Raw genomic sequence first — 26,470 nt, forward strand, 5'->3', positions numbered from 1 at the left:
CATACCTATTGAGATGACATGGAAACTGTAGGTGAAGTTTGAAAGATGAACTTTTAAGAGACAAGTTAACAAACTCTAAGAGTCTTACAGTCACGGGGCTTAGCACCTGGGTTTATTGAATGTGTCATATCTTTTTCATAAAGGCAATGGAAGGCTGACATCATCATGGAGGAGAGTGACTCAAGAAAAACCAGAGATGCATACCTGTTCTCCCCAGAGTGCCCAGCACAGCCCCAGCCCACAGCAGACACTCAATGAGAATGTGATGCAAATCAGACTGAATACAGTCTTCAGCACAGCTAGTCACATTCCAGTGTCATGTGCAATTTGTTATATTTACCCAAAATTGATTATCCCCATGTATTACACATTGCAATTCTTTCTTAACTCTGAGCCTATCCAATCAATCAAAATACTCCTTCCACAAATGTTCCACATGAATGGCAGTTAATTATATACAACAAAATAAATCTCATGCGGTAAGATCCAAGACCATGAAAGTCTGAGTTCATTAGGAGAAAATACTATACTTTCAGGTATTGGCTACCTAATACAAGTCTAATTTGTCTGAAATGAAGTACAAAGCAGTATCTTTTAGCATGGCGTAATGGAGAAAATTCTAGACTAAAATATTTAAATTCTAGATCTGTTTCCTCATTAATTCATTTTGTGAACTTAAGTAAGTAACTCACCCACTCTTCTCTGGTTTCTCATCGTGTAATGGGCAAATTGTTCCTCTTCCTGTGGTAGGGTTATTTGAGAATACGGCTGTGAAAATGCTTGGAAAAATGTAAATGAATGATGTATATGTATCATCTTATTTCTACTTATTACAAAATTTTTCATATTATACAATAACTTTTGGGTCACTAAATAAAAACAATATCCTGATATGCAGGAGAAAAGCTAAAGAGCATATACACCTATTAAAAATAACACTAGTTAGCCAGCCAGGTGGCATGATGGTTCAGGCGGCTGGATCCCACATAGACACCTGAGTAGTTTGAGTCCCAGACCTGGTGGCTTGAGAAACACGCCAGGCATGTATGCATGTGAAATCCCAAGAGGAGAATGGAGAAGAGATTGTGGTGTGGCCATCCCCACCTTCCTAGGAGAGTGATTTCTCACTTTCTCTCTTTCTCTCTCTCTCTCTCTCTTCTCTCTTTCTCACTGTGGGTCTCTCTCCAGATAGTGCTTCTGCCCTATAGCAAACTAAAACCAGCAAAACAGTAGCAATATATTTGTAAGATGGACCAATTTTATAAGAATTTTAAGAGCCCAGTATTTCTAATGTGTCTTTGGAAACATGAAATGTAATGTAATAGAGTCTGTTGGGTGACAGCTGTCTGTGATGAGCAAGCCCAGGGGAGTCACATGGACCAGTTTGGACAGTCAAAGTTTGAGAGGTCTGGGGTTGTGGAGGTGGCCTGGGTAATGGCAGGGCTTCTTTGTGCTGGATTTGAGGAGTGTGTCTGGACTTGGGGCACCCCAGCCCACTGTGCACACATCACAAGTAGCCCTGTCATCTGCCTGGGGTGTTGGCTGTCTGGGGCCTCCTGGGTCAGGAGGAGGCTGTCGTGGTCATCTGTGGGGCTGGCACCAAGCACTGCACAGGCTGGACTCTTGTTACACTATGATGAATTAAGAACCAAGCTTGACTCACGGCGACCTGTATGGGAAAGGAGGTCATCTGGGTCAGTTTGTAGGAAAGAAGAAGCTAACACAGGAAAACCCCAGTATGGGCAATGGGGTGGCCAACACCAGGACACAACTGCCATGCTCACTACATGGAGACAATTACCCTAGAATAAAATGCGCAGAGAAATGGCAGCTATGTGACTGTGGTCTGGTCACAGGTGAGCAGAGCTTCCAACTCATCAGCTGGTGGGTGTGACTGATCACACTCAGGGCCTTCATGCCTTTGTGCTACCTGCAGAGACCCCACTGGGGCCCTGAGCTCAGCTCTCAGTGGAGCTGCACTGAGAGATGTCATCCTGGAAGAGGGTGAGTGGGTTGGTTGATATTTTCCAAAGAGAAGATTTTTGCAAGAACTTTAGAATTAGGATAGGTGTCACTTCAGAAGACAGAAGCCCCAAGAGAATAAGGAAAGAGGAGAGTTCCATTTTCCCTTGATATTTTAACTTCAAGAAGGGGAAAATGATCCAGCACCAATCCACCGGTTCCCTTAGGAACTTCATGGGACAAATGCTGGCTTCAGTATTGGGATTCATGTTTTAAATATTCAGTAAAATTTACTGAAATCTCTACAGCTCTATCCAGGGAGGAGCTTGGCCTCTGGCACTGGCTTTGCCTACGCTGCAAGTGCTCCAAGCTGCTAGGATGGTATGCATATTAGCTACCAGGTGTCCAGGAAAGGGGGTGAGGTAAAGTCAACACTAGCATCCCTCTCCCATCTGCAGGGTCAGCCCATGAGCAGGTGGCATTGTCTCTGACAAAGTTACCGGCAAGGGCAGTGTGGAGATGTCTTTTAGAGAAGTATGCTGCACCCTGTTCTGCTGCGTGACTTGGAGCATTTTCTTAAGTTCTCTGGGCTCACTGCCTTCATTTTAGAGTTTATTTATTTCTACATTTGTACTGTGAACAGGAAAGAGGGAGACAGGCATCTCTGACAGTGTCTTGATGCTGCAATCCATTCCCAGGCTCAGCTAGCCCCAGATCATGGGCATACATGTGTCTGGCACACTCACGGAGGTCTCTAGACATGAACCCAGAATCTTCCCAGACTGGTCAGCCTCGTACAGTGTCATGTTTCTATTGCTGTGCCACTAACTGGCCCCAATTTCCACATTTTGAGAATGAGGCTGGTGTCTACTGGGTTTTTTCAAAGATCTATGTCTCCAGAGAACAAAGAACCGAGCACAGGGAAAGTGACCATGTCTGGGGAGGCCACCTGCCTCAACAAGGAGGAGTGCCTTGGCAGGTCATCATGGGGCAGGTCAACATTGACAGTATCTCCCAAGGGGATGGAATGCAATAGAGTCAGTGAGAGGGAGGGTCTCCATGACCCAAACCTTGTGGGCCGCAAATCAGAAACTTCCAAAACTACCATGCAGAGAAAGCTTATTTCTTTTCCTTCCTTCCTTCCTTCCTTCCTTCCTTCCTTTTTCTTTTTCTTTTTTTGGTATAAGCACTTGCTAGAGAGCTGGAGAGAGACAGAGAAAGGGGGACAGGAATGTGAGAAAGCACTCCCTAGGGGGAATGGCTGTATTACAATCCCTTCTCAGTTCTCCTCTTGGGATTTTTCAGCACACATGCACTCGTGCCCAGAGTGTTTTCCAAGCCTGAGGGTCTAGGACTCAAACCACGCTGTTGGCCATATGAGATCTCAACCACCATGCCACTAATTTATTATTTAGTTATTACTAGAGTGTAAAGGTGAATTAAGACTCTACTGCTGGTCCTCCCAACCCCTGCCCACTGGAAACCCTGGGAGGAGTCTGAGGACCTGGACCAGAATCAGCAGCGTCTACCTTCCTGGGATGTCCCTGTTAGTGGGGCCCTGGTGCCTGCTGCAAGAATCATGGATCCCCTTATAGAACCATCCAAATTCAAATTCTCTGGTTTCCAATGAACCAGAGAGCCAATGGGTACATTCTAAGCATACACCAGCCACGCGCATACTTGCTTCGGAAAAGGCACACAACACAGCATCTGAGGGCCAGCCCTGTGGCCTAGTGGTTAAGAGAGCTAGATATCACATAGCTGATCGTGGCTCAGATTCCTGCCTTGGCAGCTTGGAAAACATGCCAGGCACGTGCATGCATGTCCCAAATGCTGACAGAATGGAGAAGTGGAGAAGAGATGGTGTGTGATCATGCTCATTTGGGGTGCTTTCTTTCCCTCTGTCTTTGCAGAACACACGTGTCCTCTGGCAATTAAAAATAATAATAATAATGTGTGCTGAATTGAGCTGACTTTGACAGGAAGTCATCTGCTTCTGCAAGAGACCAGGGTTCCAAGGCTAAATTAAAGGAATGCACTTCAAAGGAGGAAAAGTCTCTCCCCCATGCTGCAGCCTCCTCAGCTAATGAGAATGTGAAGTGATAGGTTTGGCTACGGCTACAGACTCCAACGCTGGGAAGGGAGTTCCAGGGGCTTGTTCCATCTCAGACCCAGACAGCCAATACCAGGTCCTTGGGAGAGGGGCCAAAATGCACCCCAGTGCCAGCCACACTCAGTGCAGCCCCCACAAGTCAAGCTGTTGAGAAATCTATTGTTTTCTCCATTTGAAGCTATAACATGGCTCCTTTTACAAAAAGATTTTTCCAAGATCAGGGAGAAAACAAAAATAAATAAATAAACCCACATCATCTACTGCATGAAAATTAAATGAGGACATTCATTGAGAGACTCATTCCGTTCTGCCTTCTGAGTTCCCAATGCCTTACAGAGAAGGGTGAGACAAATGAGAGTGCCCAGGCGAGGGCACGGAGCCGTGCCCCAGGACAGCCGGGGCAGGGTAGGTCGTGGGCTCCTGAACTGACACATGGGGGAGCATCCGGAGGCAGCAATCACACAGCACTGCCAAACACGGCCTGCGAGTGCTTCACTTTTCTTCTTTTTTTCATCTCGAAATCTTTATAAAATTGTTAGTGTTGGTGTCTTCCACTACAGGTTTACACTCCAAAATGTGTGCCATTTGTTTATGGTAAATCATATTCAGATCCCCTCATAAAAGTCCACGTGACAAATCAGAAAAGCATCTTCATACTTAAAGGTCTGGACATGTAGACCGTTGATGTGGCTGGGACAGGGACGTTGTGGTTCCCGTGAGCACAGTTTTCAAGGCCACATAGCTGAGAACAGTCACTGCAATCACTCAGTGTTCGAGTGCCCAGTGTCATGAGAGGGTCTTTCCTGCCTTTCCTGGTTCAATTCTCACTCCTCTGTGAGGTTGGACCTGCTAGTGCACACTTTCTTTTGCAAACGAGGAAACTCCCCAGGCCCACCCAGTGGGAGGGTAGCCAAGCTGGATTTGGAGGTCCTGGTCTCACTCTCCTCCACATTGTGCTGCCTCCAGTCCCAGGATGTGGATGGTTGTGTCAGTTGACAGCTCCCTATCGCTGCTCTGCCAGCTGTCCATTTCCCCTCTCTAGTTGCTCCTTTTTCAGGAGATGAAGCCTCTCTGCCAGTCAGGGGCCAGGAGACACGGACATACTCAAATGCACCCTTTACCCAAACCCGCTCTGCCATCAGCACATCCCAGTGGCCTGGAGGGACATCTGCATTAGCTGCTCTCACTCCCGACCTACCTTTCAGTCAGCCATGGAGCTCTACTCATGGAACACCTGGTAGCTGATGTTCCCGGACTGGATCTTGAAGTTGTACTTGCCCATCATTTTCTGGTAGCGCACCACTAGAAGGGCAGCTGCCCCTGCCACCACAGTGAAGATAGCCACTGCAATGAAGGCCACAAAGCCAGCTCCCAGGCCTGGTCCTGCAGCCAGAGCCCCATCTGCAGGGATAAGGCAGGGACAAAGGTGAGAGATCCACTCAGCCCAGACTGGAAGGTCATGGCAAGGGTTGAGGGGCCCCGAACAGAGCAAGCTCTCCCCACATGCTCACTGCCTTCTGACCTGCTGATCTGGATGTGACTGATGAGCAGCACATGGAAGTGGGACCTACATGTGTGCCCATGTCCCTGTGGGTCACCAGAGATGGCTAGGCAGATGTCCAGAGCTCAAGAAAACACAGCATTAAGAACAGCTTATCCTGACTAGCATCCTGGGGTGAGTCTTGGCCAAGAAGGTGAGGCTGTGTCTCTTCTTCATGCTGATTTCCAGGGAGTTTGTTCAAAGTGGAAGCCGCTCTGGGTCTCCCAGGGTGTAGCACAAATAGCCACGATGTTTAACAGAGCACCAGGGGCACCCTCTGGGGTGCTTGGACTGCAAGGCGGCTGGAACTGGCTAAATCTCTCTTCCAGAAATAGGTACACATTGAGCCAGGGAGCCTCCTTCCAGATGGAGCAGCTGCAGCCTCCAAAGGAACCTGAGGCCCCCAGACCCTAGGCAACCCCGGACCACCCGAAACATAACTTCTGCACAGCTGACCCCCAAATCCAGCTTCTGGATGGAGCCACAGTGGGCCTCCCCTTCCTCCTGTGCCTCAGTGAGGGGCCATCTTGCCAACACAAGGGGAGTGCCCTCACTGAGGATGCAGGAGTAGAAAGATGAAAGAAGCCAGGTCTCAGCTGGTATTATGGACCCCAGCATCAGTCCAGACTGACAGACCCAGAAAAAGAGATCCCTGCCAGTTTCTCATTGCTCCAGCTGTGTTTCTGCTACCTACCGCTGAAGGCTCCTAACTGACCTGCTAATTCAGGGCTGCTCAGAACGGGGTCTGTATCTGGAGCTCGACTGCCTGGTTACCACAGTCCGGGAATACTGATTGGTCCATGGTAAGGATGTTAGAAATAGAAAGCATACTCAGAAATGTTGGCCACAGGTCAACGTATACCCCCTGTGGCTGTGGCCCATCAAACAGGGCATCTTCCTGCTCAGATGAGGCTCCAGTCTGTGATGTGTGGAAAATCAACTGGCCCTTCTTCATAGCACTTGGGCAGCACACAGAAAGTGTCCCTTTGCAGACCCTGAGCAACAGCTTTGTCAAGGGTGACATGCCCCAGTGATGGAGAGTGATGAAGAGCCTCTTACACACTCACAGCTCAGTGGAAATAGGCCCTGCCAGAGGTCCAAGTCTAGCCCAGCCACTGGCTGGGGATCCAGCCTTTTCACCTCTGAGAAGCCTCAATAATTGCTCCAGACCTTCCTACTGGGGCATTTCATTGATATGAGCCTCAATTTTTTTCTGTCTCTTTGCACAAAGACACTCTAGTGAGTGTGACGTACGTGGATCATCTAGAAATACAATGGCCAGAGGAAACTTCCAAAAACTAAATGTAGAAATGATGATGCCGAGACACTACTTGTTGGTAGCACACATTCAGGAAAGATGCCCAAATGAGCTTTTTTAAAATGCCAGTACACAGTGTTATATGGTGAATTGTGTCCCCTCCCTGCAAAAAAAGGAGATATTGCAGTCTTAGCCCTCAGCTCTGCAGAACATGACCTTACTTGAAAGCAGAATCATGCTAGATGCCATTAGTGAAGATGATGTCGTACTGAACTAGGGTGGTTCCTGATGCAGTATGACTGGTGTTCTTATAAAAAGAAAGCCATGTGGACAAAGAGACACAGACAGGAAGAGGGCCCTGTGCAGATGGGGCAGAGACTGGAGTGATGAGACCACAAGCCAAGGAACCTCAAGGAATGGCTGTAACCAGCAGAAGCTGGAAGGGGGAAGGGATGACTCTCTCCTGCGGTCATCAGAAGCACAGCCAATACCTGATCTCAGATTTCTGTCCCCTAGAACTGGGAGAGAAACCTTTGTGTGGTAAGCCACCTGTTGGTGGTACTTTTGGGGACACTAAGCTCCATGGTATGAGGGCTGAAGCGAAGTGAGGCTTTTGAACAAAGCCAGCCCAGCCCCTGAAGACAGACGTGGGCATGGATTGTGAACATGCATCTGCACACAGAAGCCCAGCTTGCCCAAGTACCAGCAGAGAGAGTTCAGACATGTTCCCTAAGACCTCCAAGGTTCTTATTTCTTCCCCAAAGTGGTGTGATGGCAGGGATATCGGGTAGCACATCGGCAGGGGACAGAGGTGATGTCCTGAAGGAGCTTGTCTACCAGCCTCTCCTCACCCCTGCAGTTTCCAGCAGAGCTTCTGCTAATATGCATGACTAGAACCTACTAAATCCCTACCGATGTAGAAATTCCATGTGTCTAAATGAATTTTCTGTATATTTCTATGACAGTTATGAACCAAACGAGAGCAAATATTGCTACAATGAGACAGAATGATGAACAAAATGAGTAATTATGGTCATTGTTCTTGACCCTGACCATGTACGTTGTGCTGTACCACTGGTGAACAATGACTAACACGTGTCTGGTAGCTTCTATGGGTCAGACTCTGTATGGAATTATTATTGGCATTTCAAGGAAAAGTGTTACCCAATGTAGAATGTTTTGTGCCAGAAGTCACAAAATTATCGTTAAGTTCAGAGTTAGATTTTTAATCCAGGAAACCTAGTTTCAGGTTCAGCAATCTTAGCTTACAAAGGATTCTTAATTACTGTAACTGCACTGGGCACTCACAACAACTTTCTGAGGTAGGCAAGATGATTCTTATAACTAGCAATTTAAGAAAATGATGAGTGTGAGGAAGTATGTTGTACCGTGCTGGTCTAGGACCTCAGCCTCCTGAGGACCAGCACAGGGCCTGGGCCCAGCTCGAGATTCTGTTAGAAGGCAGAGGATCTGTTCTGGGACCCTTGTCTGTGTTTTTAGTTTACCAGTGTTTTGGATGAGAGCCAACAGTTGAGAATCACCGGCCAGACCTCTCTCTTTCTGCTTCCTCAGACTCCTCAAGTGCTAAGCAGCACTCCTAGCTCAACCCCAAACCCGGAAGTTCTTGTGCAGAAAAATATAGAGAACCAAGGAGGGTCACCAAGTTAGGAACAAAAACAACAAAAAAAGAAAACCAACTAGGATTAGGTTCAGCGGCACAAAAGAGAAAAATCAGAATAGAGTGGCTTAAAGATAATGGAAGTTTATTTCTTTCTGACATAAGAATTGGGGGTCAGAGGCCTGGCCTGTCTGGCAGCTTCTCCCGGTGTCCTCGCAGCCCTGCTTCTCCCAGCACACTCTGCCCCGGTCCTCGTGGTCCGAGGTGCTAGCTGGCCATGTCTTCTGCATGCCAGGCAGCCGGAGGGGGGCAACAGAGAAGAAAGGGACACAGGATGGACGCCAATTGTTTTTAAGGAGGGTATCCGTCTACAAGTTGTCACATGACTTTCTCATTTATATCTCATTGTCTAGAAGAGCTTCCCCAGAGGGGCACACCGAACTGCCAGGGAAGTTGGAGATTTTAGTTCTTATTCCCAGCAGCCAGGTGCCCGCTAAAAACTGGAGCTCTATGACTAGTGGGGGAAAGAGAATAAATGCTGGAGAACAATCAGCAGTTTTTCTCTTAATACCCAAAGTACACAATCTCTCCAAACCAATTTTTAGAAAATGATAGGATGGATCACATAGGAAATAAAATGTTTTCCTAGAAATTTAATTTTGAGTTTTGCAAATACTTGGAATGTAATCAGTGGATGGACGTTTTATATGAGGAAAAACAGTGATGTCAGTATTGTGTATCTTTTTATTTATTTATTTATTTATTTGCTACAGGGCGCGTGTGCTCACCAGACAGAGAGAGACAGAGAGATAGAAAGCGAGAAATCACCCCCCAGGGGGGATGGCCACACTGCAATCCCTTCTCCTCCATTCTCCTCTCTGGATATTGGGCATGCATGCACACGCACCCGGCGTGAGTTTAAGCCACCTAGTCCAGGACCTGAACTGTAGTCAATTACATGGGCGCTCGTGACATAGCCACTAGGCTAAATGCTGGTCCCAGTATTGTGTATCTTCTGAAAAAATCATTTTGTCATGTGTGGCCACACTGCCTACACATGCACACACACACACACACACAGAGAGAGAGAGAGAGAATTTGACACTGCCTAGTTAGAGCAAGCTGCACTTTCTTCCTCTTAGTAACCCACTCAGCGTATTTACTCAGTGTCAGAAAATTTCAGCAGCTTCATATTATGCAATTTAAAGCATTACATTATTTCAATGTGATTGACCTCCAGAAGTCTCAGTCTTTTGATCTGTAGCTCAGAAATAATATTAATTCCTACTTCATAGGACTCCTGGGAGGAGCGAATTACATTCTGCATGTGAAGAACTTGAAACAAGGCCGGCATGTGTGTGTGTGTGTGGGGGGGTGGTCTCAATAGAAGGCAGAGGATCTGTTCTGGGACCCTTGTCTGTGTTTTTAGTTTACCAGTGTTTTGGATGAGAGCCAACAGTTGAGAATCACCGGCCAGACCTCTCTCTTTCTGCTTCCTCAGACTCCTCAAGTGCTAAGCAGCACTCCTAGCTCAACCCCAAACCCGGAAGTTCTTGTGCAGAAAAATATAGAGAACCAAGGAGGGTCACCAAGTTAGGAACAAAAACAACAAAAAAAGAAAACCAACTAGGATTAGGTTCAGCGGCACAAAAGAGAAAAATCAGAATAGAGTGGCTTAAAGATAATGGAAGTTTATTTCTTTCTGACATAAGAATTGGGGGTCAGAGGCCTGGCCTGTCTGGCAGCTTCTCCCGGTGTCCTCGCAGCCCTGCTTCTCCCAGCACACTCTGCCCCGGTCCTCGTGGTCCGAGGTGCTAGCTGGCCATGTCTTCTGCATGCCAGGCAGCCGGAGGGGGGCAACAGAGAAGAAAGGGACACAGGATGGCCGCCAATTGTTTTTAAGGAGGGGATCCGTCTACAAGTTGTCACATGACAAGTTGTCACATGACTTTCTCATTTATATCTCATTGTCTAGAAGAGCTTCCCCAGAGGGGCACACCGAACTGCCAGGGAAGTTGGAGATTTTAGTTCTTATTCCCAGCAGCCAGGTGCCCGCTAAAAACTGGAGCTCTATGACTAGTGGGGGAAAGAGAATAAATGCTGGAGAACAATCAGCAGTTTTTCTCTTAATACCCAAAGTACACAATCTCTCCAAACCAATTTTTAGAAAATGATAGGATGGATCACATAGGAAATAAAATGTTTTCCTAGAAATTTAATTTTGAGTTTTGCAAATACTTGGAATGTAATCAGTGGATGGACGTTTTATATGAGGAAAAACAGTGATGTCAGTATTGTGTATCTTTTTATTTATTTATTTATTTATTTGCTACAGGGCGCGTGTGCTCACCAGACAGAGAGAGACAGAGAGATAGAAAGCGAGAAATCACCCCCCAGGGGGGATGGCCACACTGCAATCCCTTCTCCTCCATTCTCCTCTCTGGATATTGGGCATGCATGCACACGCACCCGGCGTGAGTTTAAGCCACCTAGTCCAGGACCTGAACTGTAGTCAATTACATGGGCGCTCGTGACATAGCCACTAGGCTAAATGCTGGTCCCAGTATTGTGTATCTTCTGAAAAAATCATTTTGTCATGTGTGGCCACACTGCCTACACATGCACACACACACACACACACAGAGAGAGAGAGAGAGAATTTGACACTGCCTAGTTAGAGCAAGCTGCACTTTCTTCCTCTTAGTAACCCACTCAGCGTATTTACTCAGTGTCAGAAAATTTCAGCAGCTTCATATTATGCAATTTAAAGCATTACATTATTTCAATGTGATTGACCTCCAGAAGTCTCAGTCTTTTGATCTGTAGCTCAGAAATAATATTAATTCCTACTTCATAGGACTCCTGGGAGGAGCGAATTACATTCTGCATGTGAAGAACTTGAAACAAGGCCGGCATGTGTGTGTGTGTGTGGGGGGGTGGTCTCAATGTATATTGTTAACTATGAGTCCTTTTTTTTTGAGAGGTTTTTGCTATAGGGCGTGTGCACTCACCAGATAGACAGAGAGACAGAAAGCAAGAAGTCACCCCCCAGGGAGGATGGCCACACCACAATCCCTTCTCTTCCATTCTCCTCTTGGGATCTTGGGCACGCACGCACACACACACTCCCAGCATGAGTTTTAAGCCACCGGGTCCGGGACGTAAACCGCGGTCGACTATGTGGGAGTCCAGTGACATAGCCATTACGCTAACTGCCAGTCCCTCAAGTACTATGAGTCTTTGGAGAAACTCTCACACACACACACACACACAGAGAGAGAGAGAGAGAATTTGACACTGCCTAGTTAGAGCAAGCTGCACTTTCTTCCTCTTAGTAACCCACTCAGCGTATTTACTCAGTGTCAGAAAATTTCAGCAGCTTCATATTATGCAATTTAAAGCATTACATTATTTCAATGTGATTGACCTCCAGAAGTCTCAGTCTTTTGATCTGTAGCTCAGAAATAATATTAATTCCTACTTCATAGGACTCCTGGGAGGAGCGAATTACATTCTGCATGTGAAGAACTTGAAACAAGGCCGGCATGTGTGTGTGTGTGTGGGGGGGTGGTCTCAATGTATATTGTTAACTATGAGTCCTTTTTTTTTGAGAGGTTTTTGCTATAGGGCGTGTGCACTCACCAGATAGACAGAGAGACAGAAAGCAAGAAGTCACCCCCCAGGGAGGATGGCCACACCACAATCCCTTCTCTTCCATTCTCCTCTTGGGATCTTGGGCACGCACGCACACACACACTCCCAGCATGAGTTTTAAGCCACCGGGTCCGGGACGTAAACCGCGGTCGACTATGTGGGAGTCCAGTGACATAGCCATTACGCTAACTGCCAGTCCCTCAAGTACTATGAGTCTTTGGAGAAACTCTGAAGAGTTCCATAGTTTGGGATGCTGCCTTTTGGCTCACACACAGGTGAAATGGCACTGGCTGCATCTTGCCGCAAGTGTCTGGTTCAAGTCCTCAACTTACCTTCAGACCGAAAGAGGGGCCCCCAGGACGTTTGGTGTGTGGAAGAGGTTACACTGCTTCTCAGCCACCGGAAATTATTACAGTTCTGCGTTTTAACAGGAGAGAAACTTGAACTTAGTTAAACATTGTTTATGGGAGATTAACTCATTACCAAGGGCAATCCTCTAATTCAGACCATTTTTTTTCCTGCTGGGGTATCAAGACACTCCAGGAGGGACAGTTTAGGCAGCACAGGAGAGCTGGTAAGCCTTGATCGCCTGGCTCTGCTCCGGGAAGAAGAAGAGGCCTGAGCATCAGGAGGCTGGAGGAAGTGGGATGCTCAGAAATGGTGAAATGAAGAAGCCCTTGAGCTGCTTTTGGTTACTGAGCTGATCCCTTTGGTACCTCAGAGAGTATCTCAGTCCTGGGGCCCTCTTCATATCAAAGCTCTCTGTAGTCACTGGATCCTTTAAAGGTCCTTGCCTTGTAAAGAAGGCTGTCTGCTCAGAGACATTGTGGAACCTGCTCTCTCTACTTGTGGCAAGTTGGCATTATGTCCTCCAAAAGGAATGCAGAAATCCTAACCCCTGGTACCTATGAATGGAACGTTATTGGAAATGAGGCTTTGCAGATGATCAAAATGAGTTCATGAATGTGGTCCTTTCCAGTATATCTGGTGTTCTTATGTAAAGGGGATACTTGAATATAGAGACTTGCACAGAGGGAAGACAATGTGAAGAGACAGGGAAAACAGCATCTGTGAGCCAAGGCATGCCTGAGGCTACCAGAAGCTGGAGAGAGGCCTGGAGCAGATGCTTCCCCCATAGTCCTCAGAGGGAACCAACCCACCAGTACCTTGATCTTAGACTTCTACCCTCCAGAACTGTGAGGCAGTAGGTGTCTTATTTAAGAAGCACAGTCCATGATACTTTGTTACGGCAGCCCCAGGGGATGAATACAATGCCCACCCTAAAGGAGCATGGAAGAAGCAAGCTCATATTGTATAGAACCGAGACCCCAGCTCCCTGCAGAGATGAAGCATGGCTCCAGCTACTCTCACTACTTCTGAGATCCAGTGGAACCAGGAATGGATGCGTGCACCTCTCTGCGGCTGCCACTGGGAGGCCTCTGTTCCTCTCATCTCCCTGTTCAGGAAGATCTAAGTCAGTACCATTGTGTCTTCTTGTCCTACTGACACTCGGAGTGACAGAACTACAGAACTCTGCGTCACTCACTCAGATGAGCACAGCAACAAACACAGTCTCCAAGGAACAATCTCTCAGTCACTGAACCAAAGGCCAGGAGTGTTCTCTAAGCTATCCTCCACCACAGTCAGAGAGACAAAGAGCATGGCCACTCCTTGTGCTTGGCCATAGTACGGACAGCAGCTTTCAAACCTTGACATTACAAATTCATTTAAAATCTGAAGGTCTAAAAGAATGAGAATGTGAAGTTCAGCATAATCACTTCGTGAATGTTGAACAAAGGGAAGGAAAAGAGCTTATTAAATATCATAGAAGCTAATATTTGGTAGAGTTACATCAATGTTGATCAAAATCACATGAACTTAATATAACAGTTTTATAGCTAAACATTCCTACATTGCCTTATCAAGAAGCACTAGGGCATCGTGACAAGGTGGTACTAAGCACACAGCCAACGGAATGGAATGGCCTTGGGAAGGACTCAGTGCAGCCATCGGTAAATCCAGGATGCCTCACCAACTCACACCAGCCCTGCACTGAGGGCTGCCCACTGTCAAAACATCATTTCAGGCGCTAGATGGTGGCATAGTGGTTATGCAACTGGACCTACATGGGAAGGGCCTGGGTTTGCATCCCAGGACCTGAGCACATTGGGCACACATATGCCTGTGACCCCAGGCTAAGATTTGGAATGGATTGTGGTGTGAGAACCCTGCTTGGATGCCTGTCCTTTTTTCCCTCTCTCTTTCTGTCTTTTATAGAAATAAGCTAATAGATAAACTTTAAAAATTTTTACAAACATCATTTTGGGTGCCAAGTCAACAAGGCCCAGAGTCTGCTCCCAGAAGTTGGCTCTAGAGTCACTGAGCCCTGGGTTTTACTGATAGATACATGCCCCATAACAGTGAGGATGTGAATCCAGCTCCGAGTTTGGAAAAGCACAGCACTTACTATTTTGCACGTGGCTCCAGGGGATTCCATGCAAACGCGAAGTTTGCAGTGCAGGTAGACTATGGAGTTGTTGATGAAGGAGAAGATTTTCAGCTTAAACTGGGCCTTACTGGAGTTGCCGTTCTCGATCACATTGGTGTACGTGTTGGGAACCGGGCAGCTAGGACAAGAGGAAAGGTGACTCCATGGTTATAAGCCTTGTTCTCAGAGGCATTTACCTGCAACTGTCAGGCCTAGCACAAAGCATGTGCAGGCTCCTTGGGAGAAGGAGAACCGCTGCCTCACCAACTCCTCATACCCAGGTTCATCTCAGAGTTTGTCTGGAAATCCCAGAAAGTCCAAGGCAGGCAGCGCAGAAAGCGAGGTAATGTGTCCAGCACTTGCCTGGGCTCCTACCTGTTGTTAATGAAGCCAAAGGAGACCGGGTCCCTGGCGTTGCTGGATGGCGTGGCCCAGCACTCGGTGAGGACCACCTTCAGGTTGCTCTTCTGCTTGTAGAGGCCGACTTCAATCTTGACGTCATCACTGGCTGACACGCTGTAATTCTGAGGTATAGGAGAGTCCCCGATGAACAGCTGCATTTCTGTGACAAAGTTTCCAGCGCCATGGAGGTCCTCGATGATGGCGTAAACCCTGCAGGAGGCAGAGACTTCAAGGGTGCAGTCATATGTGACTAGGACCTCTCATCCCTCGCTCCCCTAAGTATGGCATGAGGGAAGTATGGAAATAAATGGAGCCTACCATGTGGGAATAAACGGAACTGTGAACCCAGAGCCGGCCCTGGCTGGGGTGCTTGACAGAGCCCCAGAGGCAGGTGGGCAGGAGTGGCTTGCATCAGAAATGAAGGGCAAGCTAATGGGCCTGACAGAGACTGTCGGGGGCAGAAAGCAGCAGAGGCCACTAGGTGTGGGAGTAGGGGTGCAAATTTGGCTTTCTTGGGTTATCCTAATTGGACAGATTAGAGAAGCTGGCAGTTACTGATTAAAAAAAAAAATACATTGTCCATTTGCACATTCAGCCTCAAAGAAGGGTCCTCAAATAATGAAAACCTTTTACAACACTCAAGACAAATGTACTAGGGAGGAGTGAGCAGAGGCAAGGTGAGGGTGCTTCCCCACTTACCCCCACTTCGGGGTATAACCCGAGGAGGTGAGGAGGTCATTCTGGAAGGCACAGTGAATGGGGCTCAGGATCTTCAGGTAGTGGATGATGCCCTCTGGGGACAGGTCATTCCTCAGCGTGGTCTTCACCACTGTGTTCGTCGTGTTCTAAGCACAAACAGGTGTGTGAGTGGGCACCCAAGCCTCAGCAGACCCCCAAACCCAGTGTGGACTGTGGTGTTGGGGGAGAGGGAGTGCTTGTTTAAAGCTTATTCCCAAGAGTGTAATAAACCCTCACAATTTTGCCCTAACATCAATTGCCGAAAAGCCCATAAAGTTCTGGCCCCTGCTCCTAGCCCCTCTCCTAGTGACCAAGAGGAGGCAAGCCTGATGCTCTCATGCATTTCACTCTATCTGTGCAAATATGTCTTTGAAAGATGGTAGTTTCTGACAACCAGCAAAAGTCACTAAGAGCTCCAGTGGGTTCCAGAACTCGGACGGCTCATGACAGACAAATCTCCCTTTTCTCCCAGTGTGCCCTGGCCTGCTGTATTTAATTGTCAAACATTGTTGATCTGGGCCAGAGAACAAAGGAAGTGAGCTGGGGACAACAGTCTCCACTCACAGGCCCCACCACTGTGGAAGACCCAGACTCCGCAGACACCGTGGGTAGAAGCTGCCCTCCTGCTTGGTCATCTACGCTTATGATCTAAACAGCCACTGCGTGTGCTAGTGTGAGCCTGAGCGCCCCGGCAGCCTGCCACGGGCACCTCTAACTCACGTGCAGCCTTTGCAGCTGACAGCGGAGGTTGCCAGGAGCTCATCCCCCTCTCCCGACAGTTGGAACCGCTGCCACCTCCAGGTGAGAGTCCTGGGAATCTTTCAGAAGGTGAAGCAGAATCCAGACCATTATTCTTAAGTTGTGAAAGCTTGAGGGGGTGGAGTAGGGGTGGAGAAGGTTGTGGGGGTCACCAAACCCATGCTAGCTGCCCCTTCAATGCAGGGGAACTGACCGAGGGTCTGCAGAACTCCCAAGGGAACAGGACTAGTGCTCTGCAGCGTGAGTCCTGCCTCTGTACAAGACATGTGGACTTCTTGGCCTGTGGGTTCTCAGCTGCCTGTTCCCAAGCACTGTCACACAGCCAGGTTGTCTTTGGCCTTTCTCATCTTGGTTGCTCCACAGCTCCAAGGGCTCCCCTACCTCCCCTTCTAGGTGGGGTGGGGCTTCTTATTCAGTCCAAGGTCCAGATCTGAGCCTCCTCCTCAGGATGCCCACCCATTCTGGCCCTCACAGCCCCCAGTACTCCCATGTCTGTGATTTTTGCTTTCATCAGTAAACTCTACCTTGACCTGAGGTAGAGGCCTTCTTATACCTACCAGCCATTCCAGAGTGTCAGCCATAAGCCTCTGAGGGTGAAGGAAGGTCCTGGTCAACCAAGCGCCCTCAAGGCCTCTTGAGAGGCAAGCCACAGGGGATAGGGCTGGTTCTCAGAGGCAGGACCAGCCTCCGCCTTAACCTTGACCCCACCAAAGGCCTTGCTGACCCTTTAGACTTCAGTGTGGATAATAGTGCTTGTCCCAAGAATGTTAGGGGACTGAATGTCATCGTGCACACAGAATCCCCAGTCCACAAGGCCCTCCACATGGGAGGGCTCAGGGAGCATTACCTTTACCCCCTTTTCTAGGAAACAAGACTTTGGATTCCTGCCCAGCTGCCAGGAACTGCTAGCTGTGCCTGATTTCCTGTCTTCTCCAGCCCACAGCTAGTTGTTCCTCTCCACATGCCACCCTTAACATGGGATCCTGCCCCCGTCCTTGCCACCAAGTCTACCTTCCATGCATGGCCACTGGCTGGAGCCACTCAGACACATTCCATGTGTTAACCTGTCCACCAGCTTTTAGGCCTCCCTAATCTGGCCATTGCCAGCATGTCACTGGATACATTTATCTATCATCCTAGGAAACCAGTTCAGCCTTCTTTTGAGGGTGAGCCCCCTTCCCAGAAGGCCTTTCCACCACCTGGAGCCAACCCAGGCTCCCTCTGAAGCCAGTATCCCCTCCACACTGCCTCCAAGATGCAGGTGGTCTCCTGCTGAGAACTCAGCCCTTTGCAGAGGCCTCCAGGTATAGAGTCCTGCCTGATACTCCTGGCCCAGTGCAGACCCTCCCCACATTAGGATGTAGATAGTGCAGAACTTCTGTGCCCAGATGTACATGCCAAGCCTTACACTCTGCACGATGGTGCCGCACTCGCTCCAGCCAGCCGCCAGGAGCACGTGTGTGCTGTTACTCTCGCTCACGTTGCAGGAGGGGTGCCCCAGGTACAGGGAGGACTCAGGGATGGATTCCTGCCACAGGAAGCGCTTCTGGATGATGATGGCCACCTTTTCAATCTCACAGAGCACCCTGACCGCGTCAGTCAGGTTCAGCTGCTGGGGCAGCTCCTGGGAAACAGCCTGGGTGCCTGCTGGAGTGGGGAGCTGCTCTGTGCTGGAGGCTGGGGTCGCACTCCTGGAAGAGTCATCTGCAAGGCATGAGGAGACAGAGGAAGAGGGTAGGTCTGTGTTTGGGGACAGTGTGGAGGGACTTACAGCCGCCACACCTGGGAATCACTGTTTGAGCCTCAACCAAATATAGGCATGTGGTGTGGGGAACTGAAGGGCCCAACACAGGAAATGTGCCAACCTTGTGGACACAGGGCAAGTTGTCAGCCTCAGGCCCGAGTGTACTCTCTGAAATGAGTTGCTAATGTCTTCTGGCAGAATCCTTGTGTCCCTGGCTCCTGCTTTGACTTCCTTCTTGCCTCTGAAGCACACCCAGTTCCCACGTCTAGAAGAATGAGGAAGCGTGTCCAATGCCTATGCAGGTTTCCAGGGTGCTCCTCATCTAGTCCACAGGAAGTCAATCCCAGACATGACTCAGCAAGCTTCCTGCACTCTCCTCGTGGCTGGCTTCGTCCCCTGCTGGTGCTCGCCTTCTCTCTCCTTGGGACAGGGTCCACCCAGCACCCTATGACTTCATCCAACTCACTCATGTCTCTGGGATACAGTCCAGAGCACTGCTCCCACCTTCCTATCCTTTTCCATGGCCTCCCCACCTCTTTCAGCAGTCCATTTCCCACTCTTCCTCCCGCCTCCCCTGGCTCCTACTCTGTCCTCTCACCCAGCCACAACTCCTGCATGCCGCCTGGCCACACTTAGAGGACTTTGCAACCTAGTCTCTTCCATGTCTGCTACTTTTATCTCTAGCAGAGCACATTCCACACCCCTGTGACACTGTTTATTACAGACATCTCTGTGTCCCTCCACTGGATGGCATGAGTCACCTTGGGAGCAATGTTAAATCCACCAAGGGCCTGTTTAATGGGGGAAATGTAGAGGGAAGAGAATGACTGCTTTCCTATAGGCTGACGTTTTGCAAGATGGTCTTAGTATCTGAGCACGTACACCTCATTTACATGCATGTTTTCTCATCACTTACACCTCGTTTACATGCATATTTTCTCATCACATACACCTCGTTTACATGCATGTTTTCTCATCACAGACATCAGAACTAGGCTTGGAGACATAAGACACGACCCACAAGTCTGCACATAGATAAAAGGATGGCAAGTGAGGACAGGAGGTGGCACAGTGGTGACGTGACTCAAGCCAGATGGGAAAGGTCATGGGCTCACGTGTGGACCTGAGTTCACTGGGCATGCATGTGTCTGTGATCTGGCCTGCTGAGACTATGTGGATCATGATGTCAAGGCCCTGCTGTGGGTGCCTGTCTCCCTCTCTAGCTCCCTTTCTCTCTCTCTCTCTTTCTCTATCTCTCCCTCTCTCTCTTTCTCTATCTCTCTCTCATAGAAAAAAAACACATATATCAACTTTTAAAAAAGAATGAGAAGGGCCACGCACATGTTCATGCACACATGCATACACATACATCATCTGTACATGTACTACACATACCTTATTACACACATTTGCACATAAAGACACCATACACACACATATATTCACTGTGTGCACACACATACTTAAATATATATACCACACATGCATGCACACACACACACACCACATATGCCACAAACACGGCATGTACATACCACATATGTTCATGCACATGCACTGCATACACATATTACACTATATGAACATGAAAACACACACCACAAACACATGTGTGCACAGACCACACACCTGTGCACACATGTACACTGCACACACATGCACTACACACATGCCCACAGGGTGGGCTCATGACATATAAATAGGCTGACTTCATTTGGGCAAGAAGCCCTTGCAAATAAATGACACTAAAAGAACAGGTTACGGGACAGTATTCCATGAAAGGATAATGAGGTCATTACCTTTGCAGGGTCTTCCAGAATATTCTACTTGGAAGTCTGAGGCTCCTCCTGCACAGATGCAGATGAAAGACCCCAGGGTGTTTCGGCAGGATGTCCCCGGCACACAGTCGTCCTCTTTCCTTTCACACTCATCGTAATCTGCACGTTTAGGCAAAACAGAATATATACATACCTTAATACACACACACACACACACACACACACACACATACCATACACATACATATATTCACTGTGTGCACACACATACTTATATATATGTACCACACATGCATGCACACACACATACATCACATTATATCACAAACACGGCATGCACCCACCAAACATGTTCACACACATGTCTCACTGGGGGCCTGTGCCATGATGGGGTGGTTTGCACACGGCCTACAGGAAAAGTGCATTTCTGGAGGCAAAACTGAGAACCACACACTGAACTCAGACCATAGTGATGATGGCCAGCTCAGGAGCATTCAGCAGATGCAGCTGGGGCTTGGCTGGGGCTGAGCTAGGAAGCTGGGGTTGGGACAACTGCAGGGGCTGGTCCAGAAGGAACTGGTCTGGGCTAGAATGGGGTGCTACAGGGGCAGGGTCATCCCTTCAGTTCCTGGAGCATCTGAGAGAAGAGCAGTTCCCAAGTCCACCCCAGACCAGGCGAAGGCACCCAGCCTGCAGGACCACCCCAGGAAGAAGGCCTGCTCAACACCTCCCTTTGAACATTGTGCTCAGTCTCCCAGCTTATTACAATGATGCAGGTTTACTGCAGAAAGCAGGTAAAAACCAGAAAGCACAGCGAGGACCATGAACTCCACCCCTAAAGCTATCACTTGTGTTAGTATTTGATGTTGTTAGATTGAAGTTTTTAAAACATAGACCATACAATAACTAAGAGCAAATCCTGTTCTTTCCTTGCCCTATGTCACCCATTCTTTCCCTCTCACAGCCTGCTTCTCATAATTGCACAACACGCCACGGCACAAATACACCAGAACTTCATACCTTCCCTATTATGGGACTATCAGTTATTTCCACAATAATACTGTCCCTCTCTGAATATATTTGTATGTAACTGTGGTCCAGACTGAGATCTATTTCCTTACAATAGAGTCCTAGAAGTGACGCTCTTAACTCAAAGGCATGCCAAGCAGACTTGCAGGAAGTGCGAGTTCTATTCCCACCAGCAACCTGTAGATGTCCCTGCCTCACTACACTTCCATCAGTGTTAGAGTTACTATAAAAAGATTGGGGGGTGGGGGTGGGCAGCAGATGACACGGAGGTTATGGCAGCTAGGTCCTATATGGCCAATTGCATGATTCAAGTCCTGGACCCGGTGACTTGAAAAACATGCCAGGCACCTATGCATGCATACCCCAAATCCCAAGGGGAGTATAGAGGAGAAGGGATTGTGGTGTGGCCATCCCCTGTGAGGGATGATTTTTCCCCTTCCGTCTCTAATGGCTTGATGGGCAAAAAGAGCATTCATCTTAATGGGAATGTCTTTGATTATCACATTTTTGTGAGTTATCTGTATCTCTTCTTTTATATATTATCTATTTGGGCCTTTTGTGTATTTACCTATCAGGTCCCCAGTATTTATCATCTACTTCTAGTTGGGCTATTAGTTATTCACTAAATTATTAAGAGCATTTTTGTTTGTTGCTTGCTTTATACTGGTGCCTTTATTTTGTTTCACATAAAAGATTTACATTTTTATGTAGCCAAGCATTTTCCTCTGAAAATCTGATTTTCTTTGGGAAATTATCCTTATTTCAGAAATCAGAAATAAGGGACCAGCAGTTAGCGTAATGGCTATGTCGCTGGACTCCCACGTAGTCGACCGTGGTTCGCGTCCCGGACCCGGTGGCTTAAAACTCACGCCGGGCGCGTGTGCGTGCGTGCCCAAGATCCCGAGAGGAGAATGGAGGAGAAGGGATTGTGGCGTGACCATCCCCCCTGGGGGTGATTTCTCGTTTTCTATCTCTTTGTCTCTCTCTGTCTGTCTAGCGAGTGCACACGCCCTATAGCAAAAACCTCCTTAAAAAAAAAGTAAAAAAAAAAAAAGTAAAAAAAAAAAAGAAATCAGAAATAAGAATCTTCTATTTAAAAAGTTTCTATTTTTTCATACATGTAACTATAAGCCATTCATCGTTTATTTTTCAGAACTGATATGAGAAAATCATCTAAATTGCCTTTTTCTCCCTCTTTTTCAATTATATTTACTAGGTTCTCCTTGGAAGTTGTACTTGGGAAAGTCTGACCACAGAGGGACAGGCCTGCTCTGAGCCCACCAAAGTGGGCAAGGGGGAACCGCCCCAAAGAGGTGTGGCATCCCTGGGAATCTTCGCGGGTTAATTTGAAGATGTTTTTAAACCCTTCAACCTTTACAAAAGAAATCACAGTAACAGAGAGAGAGAAGTGGCCTATTTCCCATTGTCATCTAATTCCAGGGAAACTCCTAAGAGGAGGTACATGGACAGCATCTTTCAGAAACAAACAGAGGAGTCTTGTGGCTCCCTTTTCTGGTCCATGAGCGAGGTGTCTGAGGGCCCAGCCTCTGCATACCCCGTATGAAGGTGTCGTCTCTGACCACCTCCAGCAGAGAGGCATTCTGGAGGGCAGCGAGCACGGCAGCAGATACCTCCCTGACGTCCACCTCTGCAGATATCAGCAAGTCAAACGCCACTACAATGCTGCCATTGGTGATGCTGCTGACCTCCATCCTGATCCCGCCGGTGTCCATGTGCCGACGCAGGGTGGCTGGCAGAGAGTCCTGCACCTGGAGAGACAGTGTGTGGGGAGAGCTGCCCATTCAGAAGAATGGGTGCTCGTTCGGAGGTGGCTCCTCCTGGGATTCTGTTCAGCATGGGGCTGGCCCTTGACAAAAAGGAAAAAAGTCATAGAGGGGTTGAGACCTCTCAGTCTTCTATGTTCCCAAACCCAGCACAAACACCTGGGAGTATCTGACAGACTGAGAAGAGTTCTTGTGTTCCGCAACAAGCAAACAGTTACAGAAAAATGTCCATGAGTCGAGCATGGGGCTAGGTGCACAGGGCAGGGCTCTTAACTTGCCAGGGCTCATGTGACACTCATGATCTGCTACTCTTTGCACAGAGCAATGGAGGACAGGGGGCTGAGTGAGCAGTCATGAGTACAGAGGCCACCTCTCACCATTTCTTTTTTTGAGAGCAATCTTTTTTGCTCTAGGAACTACAGAACATTCTCTCTTTCTTTCCTCCCACTTCCCATGAGCACCTGCAAACCCCTTTGAGGACAGGCAGTTCCCATGTCTAGGAGCCTTGCTAGTGTATTCTGTCACTCACTCTGGCCAGAATCGCATGTCAGACTCAGTTACCCCATCCCAGCCCATCATGGTCAAAAGGCCCAGGAAGTCCTGCAGTCTGACAATCAGCAGCCCATACACTGCACATCTTCTATGGAAGGCGCATTTCCAGACTCGTCCTCACAGAGAAAGCCGTGAGATGCTCAGGCTCAGGCTCAGGCTCAGGCTCGTAGGCCCACTCCCTGCTTCTGGACCACCCACAACAGGCAAATCCATTGCCAACCCCCAGATGTTGGAGAGCCCCAGAGAGTTCCCAGATACCTCTGGGACCTCAGATGGCTGCGGTCATTGCCATCTGAACAATCAGCTGTCCTCTCTGTTTTGTTCTCTTTCTCTCTTTCTGCCTCTCTCTTTCTCTCTCTCTCCCTGGGGAGGATCTGCCACAGGCTTAGACCAATGTCACTTTTAATTGTATTAAAAGTATATCAAACCAGTCTTGAAGCAACATTCTAGACCCCTTGCTAGGGAGTGACAAAGAGCCATGTGCAGCACTAACCCTTCACCTCCCCAAATGTGTCTTTGCATCCTACTCACTTAAGTTGCACACTTATTTGCTGTCTGAGATTCTAAACAAACAAAAACAACTATACCCCAAACAGAAAAAAAAAACAGTTTATAGAGGAAAGATTACTCAAGAAACTTGGGTGAAAATAGAGCTGCCTCATTGGCCGCTAGAGCAATGTGGAAGGATTTCCATGTTCATTGCTTAATATAGGCAAATAAATTTAACCTACAAAAGGTAGTGGAGCATATTGCCAGTCAAACCATCAACAACTCTTGAGTTCACAGACTGGGAAACCCCAGAATAAATAAGGCAGGACCCCAGTTTCCAAAGATCTCCAATGGGGTGGTTCCTGGGGGTAGCAAGATCCATTCTATCCATGAATAGGGTCTATAGGATTAAAGGGAATCAACCCTCTAGCAGGGCTTTGCTGAGGTGTCATCTTGTTGTCACACCTGCCACACGGTGGCGCTGTCAACCCCTCTCCATTCTGTGTTTTACATCTGAAGCTCCCCGAAGGGAAAATCTAAGATGCAAAATTTCCACTATGCAAACAAGATCACTAGATTATGACAAGTGCGTTCTATCTACCATAAAAGTAATCTAACCACATTACAAAGAATACTTGTTACTACTTTATAACAATATGCCACTCCAAAGAATGCTCAGGGAATGGCAAGAAGGAAGCACAAATGAGTAGGAAAAAAAATTTAAGTCTGCCTATCGTCACAACATTATTCATAACAGGCAAAAATGAAAGCAACTCAAATGTCCATCAGCGAATGAACAGATGAACAAGACGTGGTGAACTCATGCAATGGCATGGTATAAAGTCATACAAAAAATGAAATACTGATACATGCTACAACATGGGTGACACTTGGACACATTACTTTAAGTGAAAGAGGCCCAAAATAAAAGGTCTCATAGTGTACAGTCTTATTTCTATGAAACATCCAAATCAGGCAAATCTACAGAAATTCAACAGATCAGTGGTTGGCAGAGACTGGGGGAGGGCCTACGAGGAAGCAACAACTGCAGGGTGCAGGATTTCTTTTGTGGGTAATGACAATGATCTGGATTTAGATGGGAGTGATCATTGAACAATTTGCAAAAAGTCTAAACCACTGAATTGTACACTTTAAGGGTGTGAATCTTACGTTACGTGAAATAGATCTTGATTTTTAATTTTTCTTTTTTTTAAAAGCTTGGCAGGAGCTTTCTGCTCCACAAGGTCCCACTATCAATAAAGAAGTTTCGCTGAATAGAAAACAGTGTGAACCAAGGATGCCGCAGAAGAGAAGGAGGGCTTCCTGTCAGCTGCTGTGTCTGAGCGGGGCAGATTCAGGGTCACTCAGAAAGTGGGAAGTCCCAGCTGCCTGCCACCAGGACCAGTCCATAGGACATGCATGTGTGATACCTGCTTGGATGAGACTAGAATTCCATTTGCCCCTATCCTTTACCTTCCCAAGGAAATAAGCATGGATTTCACCAACTTACCATCCTGAAGAAGAGTTTCAGAAACTCTTGATAATTCTTGCTGCTTGTGTTGTGGAAAGATTCTGAATACCTAATGTTTGCTATCCGGACTTGCCCTCTGAGCTTCTGGGCAGCTGCAGGGTAGAGAATAAATATGTTCAGAATGGCAACATATCTTGCAATAGACCATCATTTAGATATATTTTTTTAATTGTCAGTGACACATGCACTTGCCAGAGAGAGAGAGATGGACAGACAGAGAGGAGGAAAAGAAAGAACCCATACCATTGAGGTGGGGCATGCTGAAACTTCTTCTCTTCCATTTCTCTTGCCTATCAGGATTTGAGGTATGCATGCACACTCACCCAGCATGTTTTTCAAATCATCAGGGCCAGGATTTGCATCACAGTCAGCCATGTAGAATCTGGCTCCTTTAACAACTAGGTCACAGGCTAGCCCCATTCAGTCTTCATAATCACATTTTCATATTGCCCAGAAAGAACATCAAGTCAAGGCTGGCCTGCACTCCAGAAAAAGAAATGGTGTCCAGTGCTCATAGACACAGTCCACCAGACTCCAGAGGGCATAGGGCAAGCCTAGGCACAGAAGGAGAACCTTCCAAAAGCATCTCAGGCCCTGTAACTCTCTCCTGATTCAGCCTCTCTCCCTCACTGACGTGACCATTGTGAAGGAGTTCAGGAATTTACCAGCAAGCCAGGACAACTTTAAGAGTGAAGGTGCAGGGGGCACAACAAGTGGCATAGAGGTTACAGTGCTGGTTTCCCACATGGCTGACCACAACTCAAGTCCTGGACCCAGAAAAATCACACCAGACGTGTGTGCATGTGTGCCCAAAATCCCAAGAGGAGAATGGAAGAGAAGGGATTGTGGCATGGCCATCCCCCTGGAGAATGATCTCTCCCTTTTCCTCTCTCTGGAGAATACATGTACCCTATGAGCAAAAAAGAAAAAGAAAAAGTGAAAGGGAACATATTCAATAACTTTTGCCAGGGCTTCATTCGTAAACCAGACTGTTCCAGGCAAACCAGGACACAGGGCTGCCTCACCACTCA

General features: G+C 47.7%; 1 protein-coding gene across 1 annotated transcript in view; it reads right to left on the bottom strand.

Moving 5' to 3' along the window:
* Positions 1–1,300: 1,300 nt before the first annotated feature.
* The window catches only part of UMODL1 (uromodulin like 1), a 74,451-nt gene continuing 49,281 nt past the window's right edge, over positions 1,301–26,470 (bottom strand). The window contains exons 14-23 of the mRNA XM_027774891.1: positions 25,419–25,531; positions 22,639–22,852; positions 20,076–20,213; positions 17,941–18,236; positions 15,735–15,880; positions 15,009–15,245; positions 14,613–14,772; positions 12,478–12,562; positions 5,274–5,476; positions 1,301–1,669 (exon numbers count right to left, since the gene is read on the bottom strand). Coding sequence (XP_027630692.1) covers positions 5,295–5,476; positions 12,478–12,562; positions 14,613–14,772; positions 15,009–15,245; positions 15,735–15,880; positions 17,941–18,236; positions 20,076–20,213; positions 22,639–22,852; positions 25,419–25,531 — 1,571 coding nt within the window. The 3' untranslated portion in view covers positions 1,301–1,669; positions 5,274–5,294. The remainder of the gene's footprint in view (positions 1,670–5,273; positions 5,477–12,477; positions 12,563–14,612; positions 14,773–15,008; positions 15,246–15,734; positions 15,881–17,940; positions 18,237–20,075; positions 20,214–22,638; positions 22,853–25,418; positions 25,532–26,470) is intronic.

Source organism: Tupaia chinensis, unplaced genomic scaffold (assembly GCF_000334495.1).
Source record: "Tupaia chinensis unplaced genomic scaffold, TupChi_1.0 Scaffold000492_1, whole genome shotgun sequence".
Classification (NCBI taxonomy): Eukaryota; Metazoa; Chordata; class Mammalia; order Scandentia; family Tupaiidae; genus Tupaia; species Tupaia belangeri.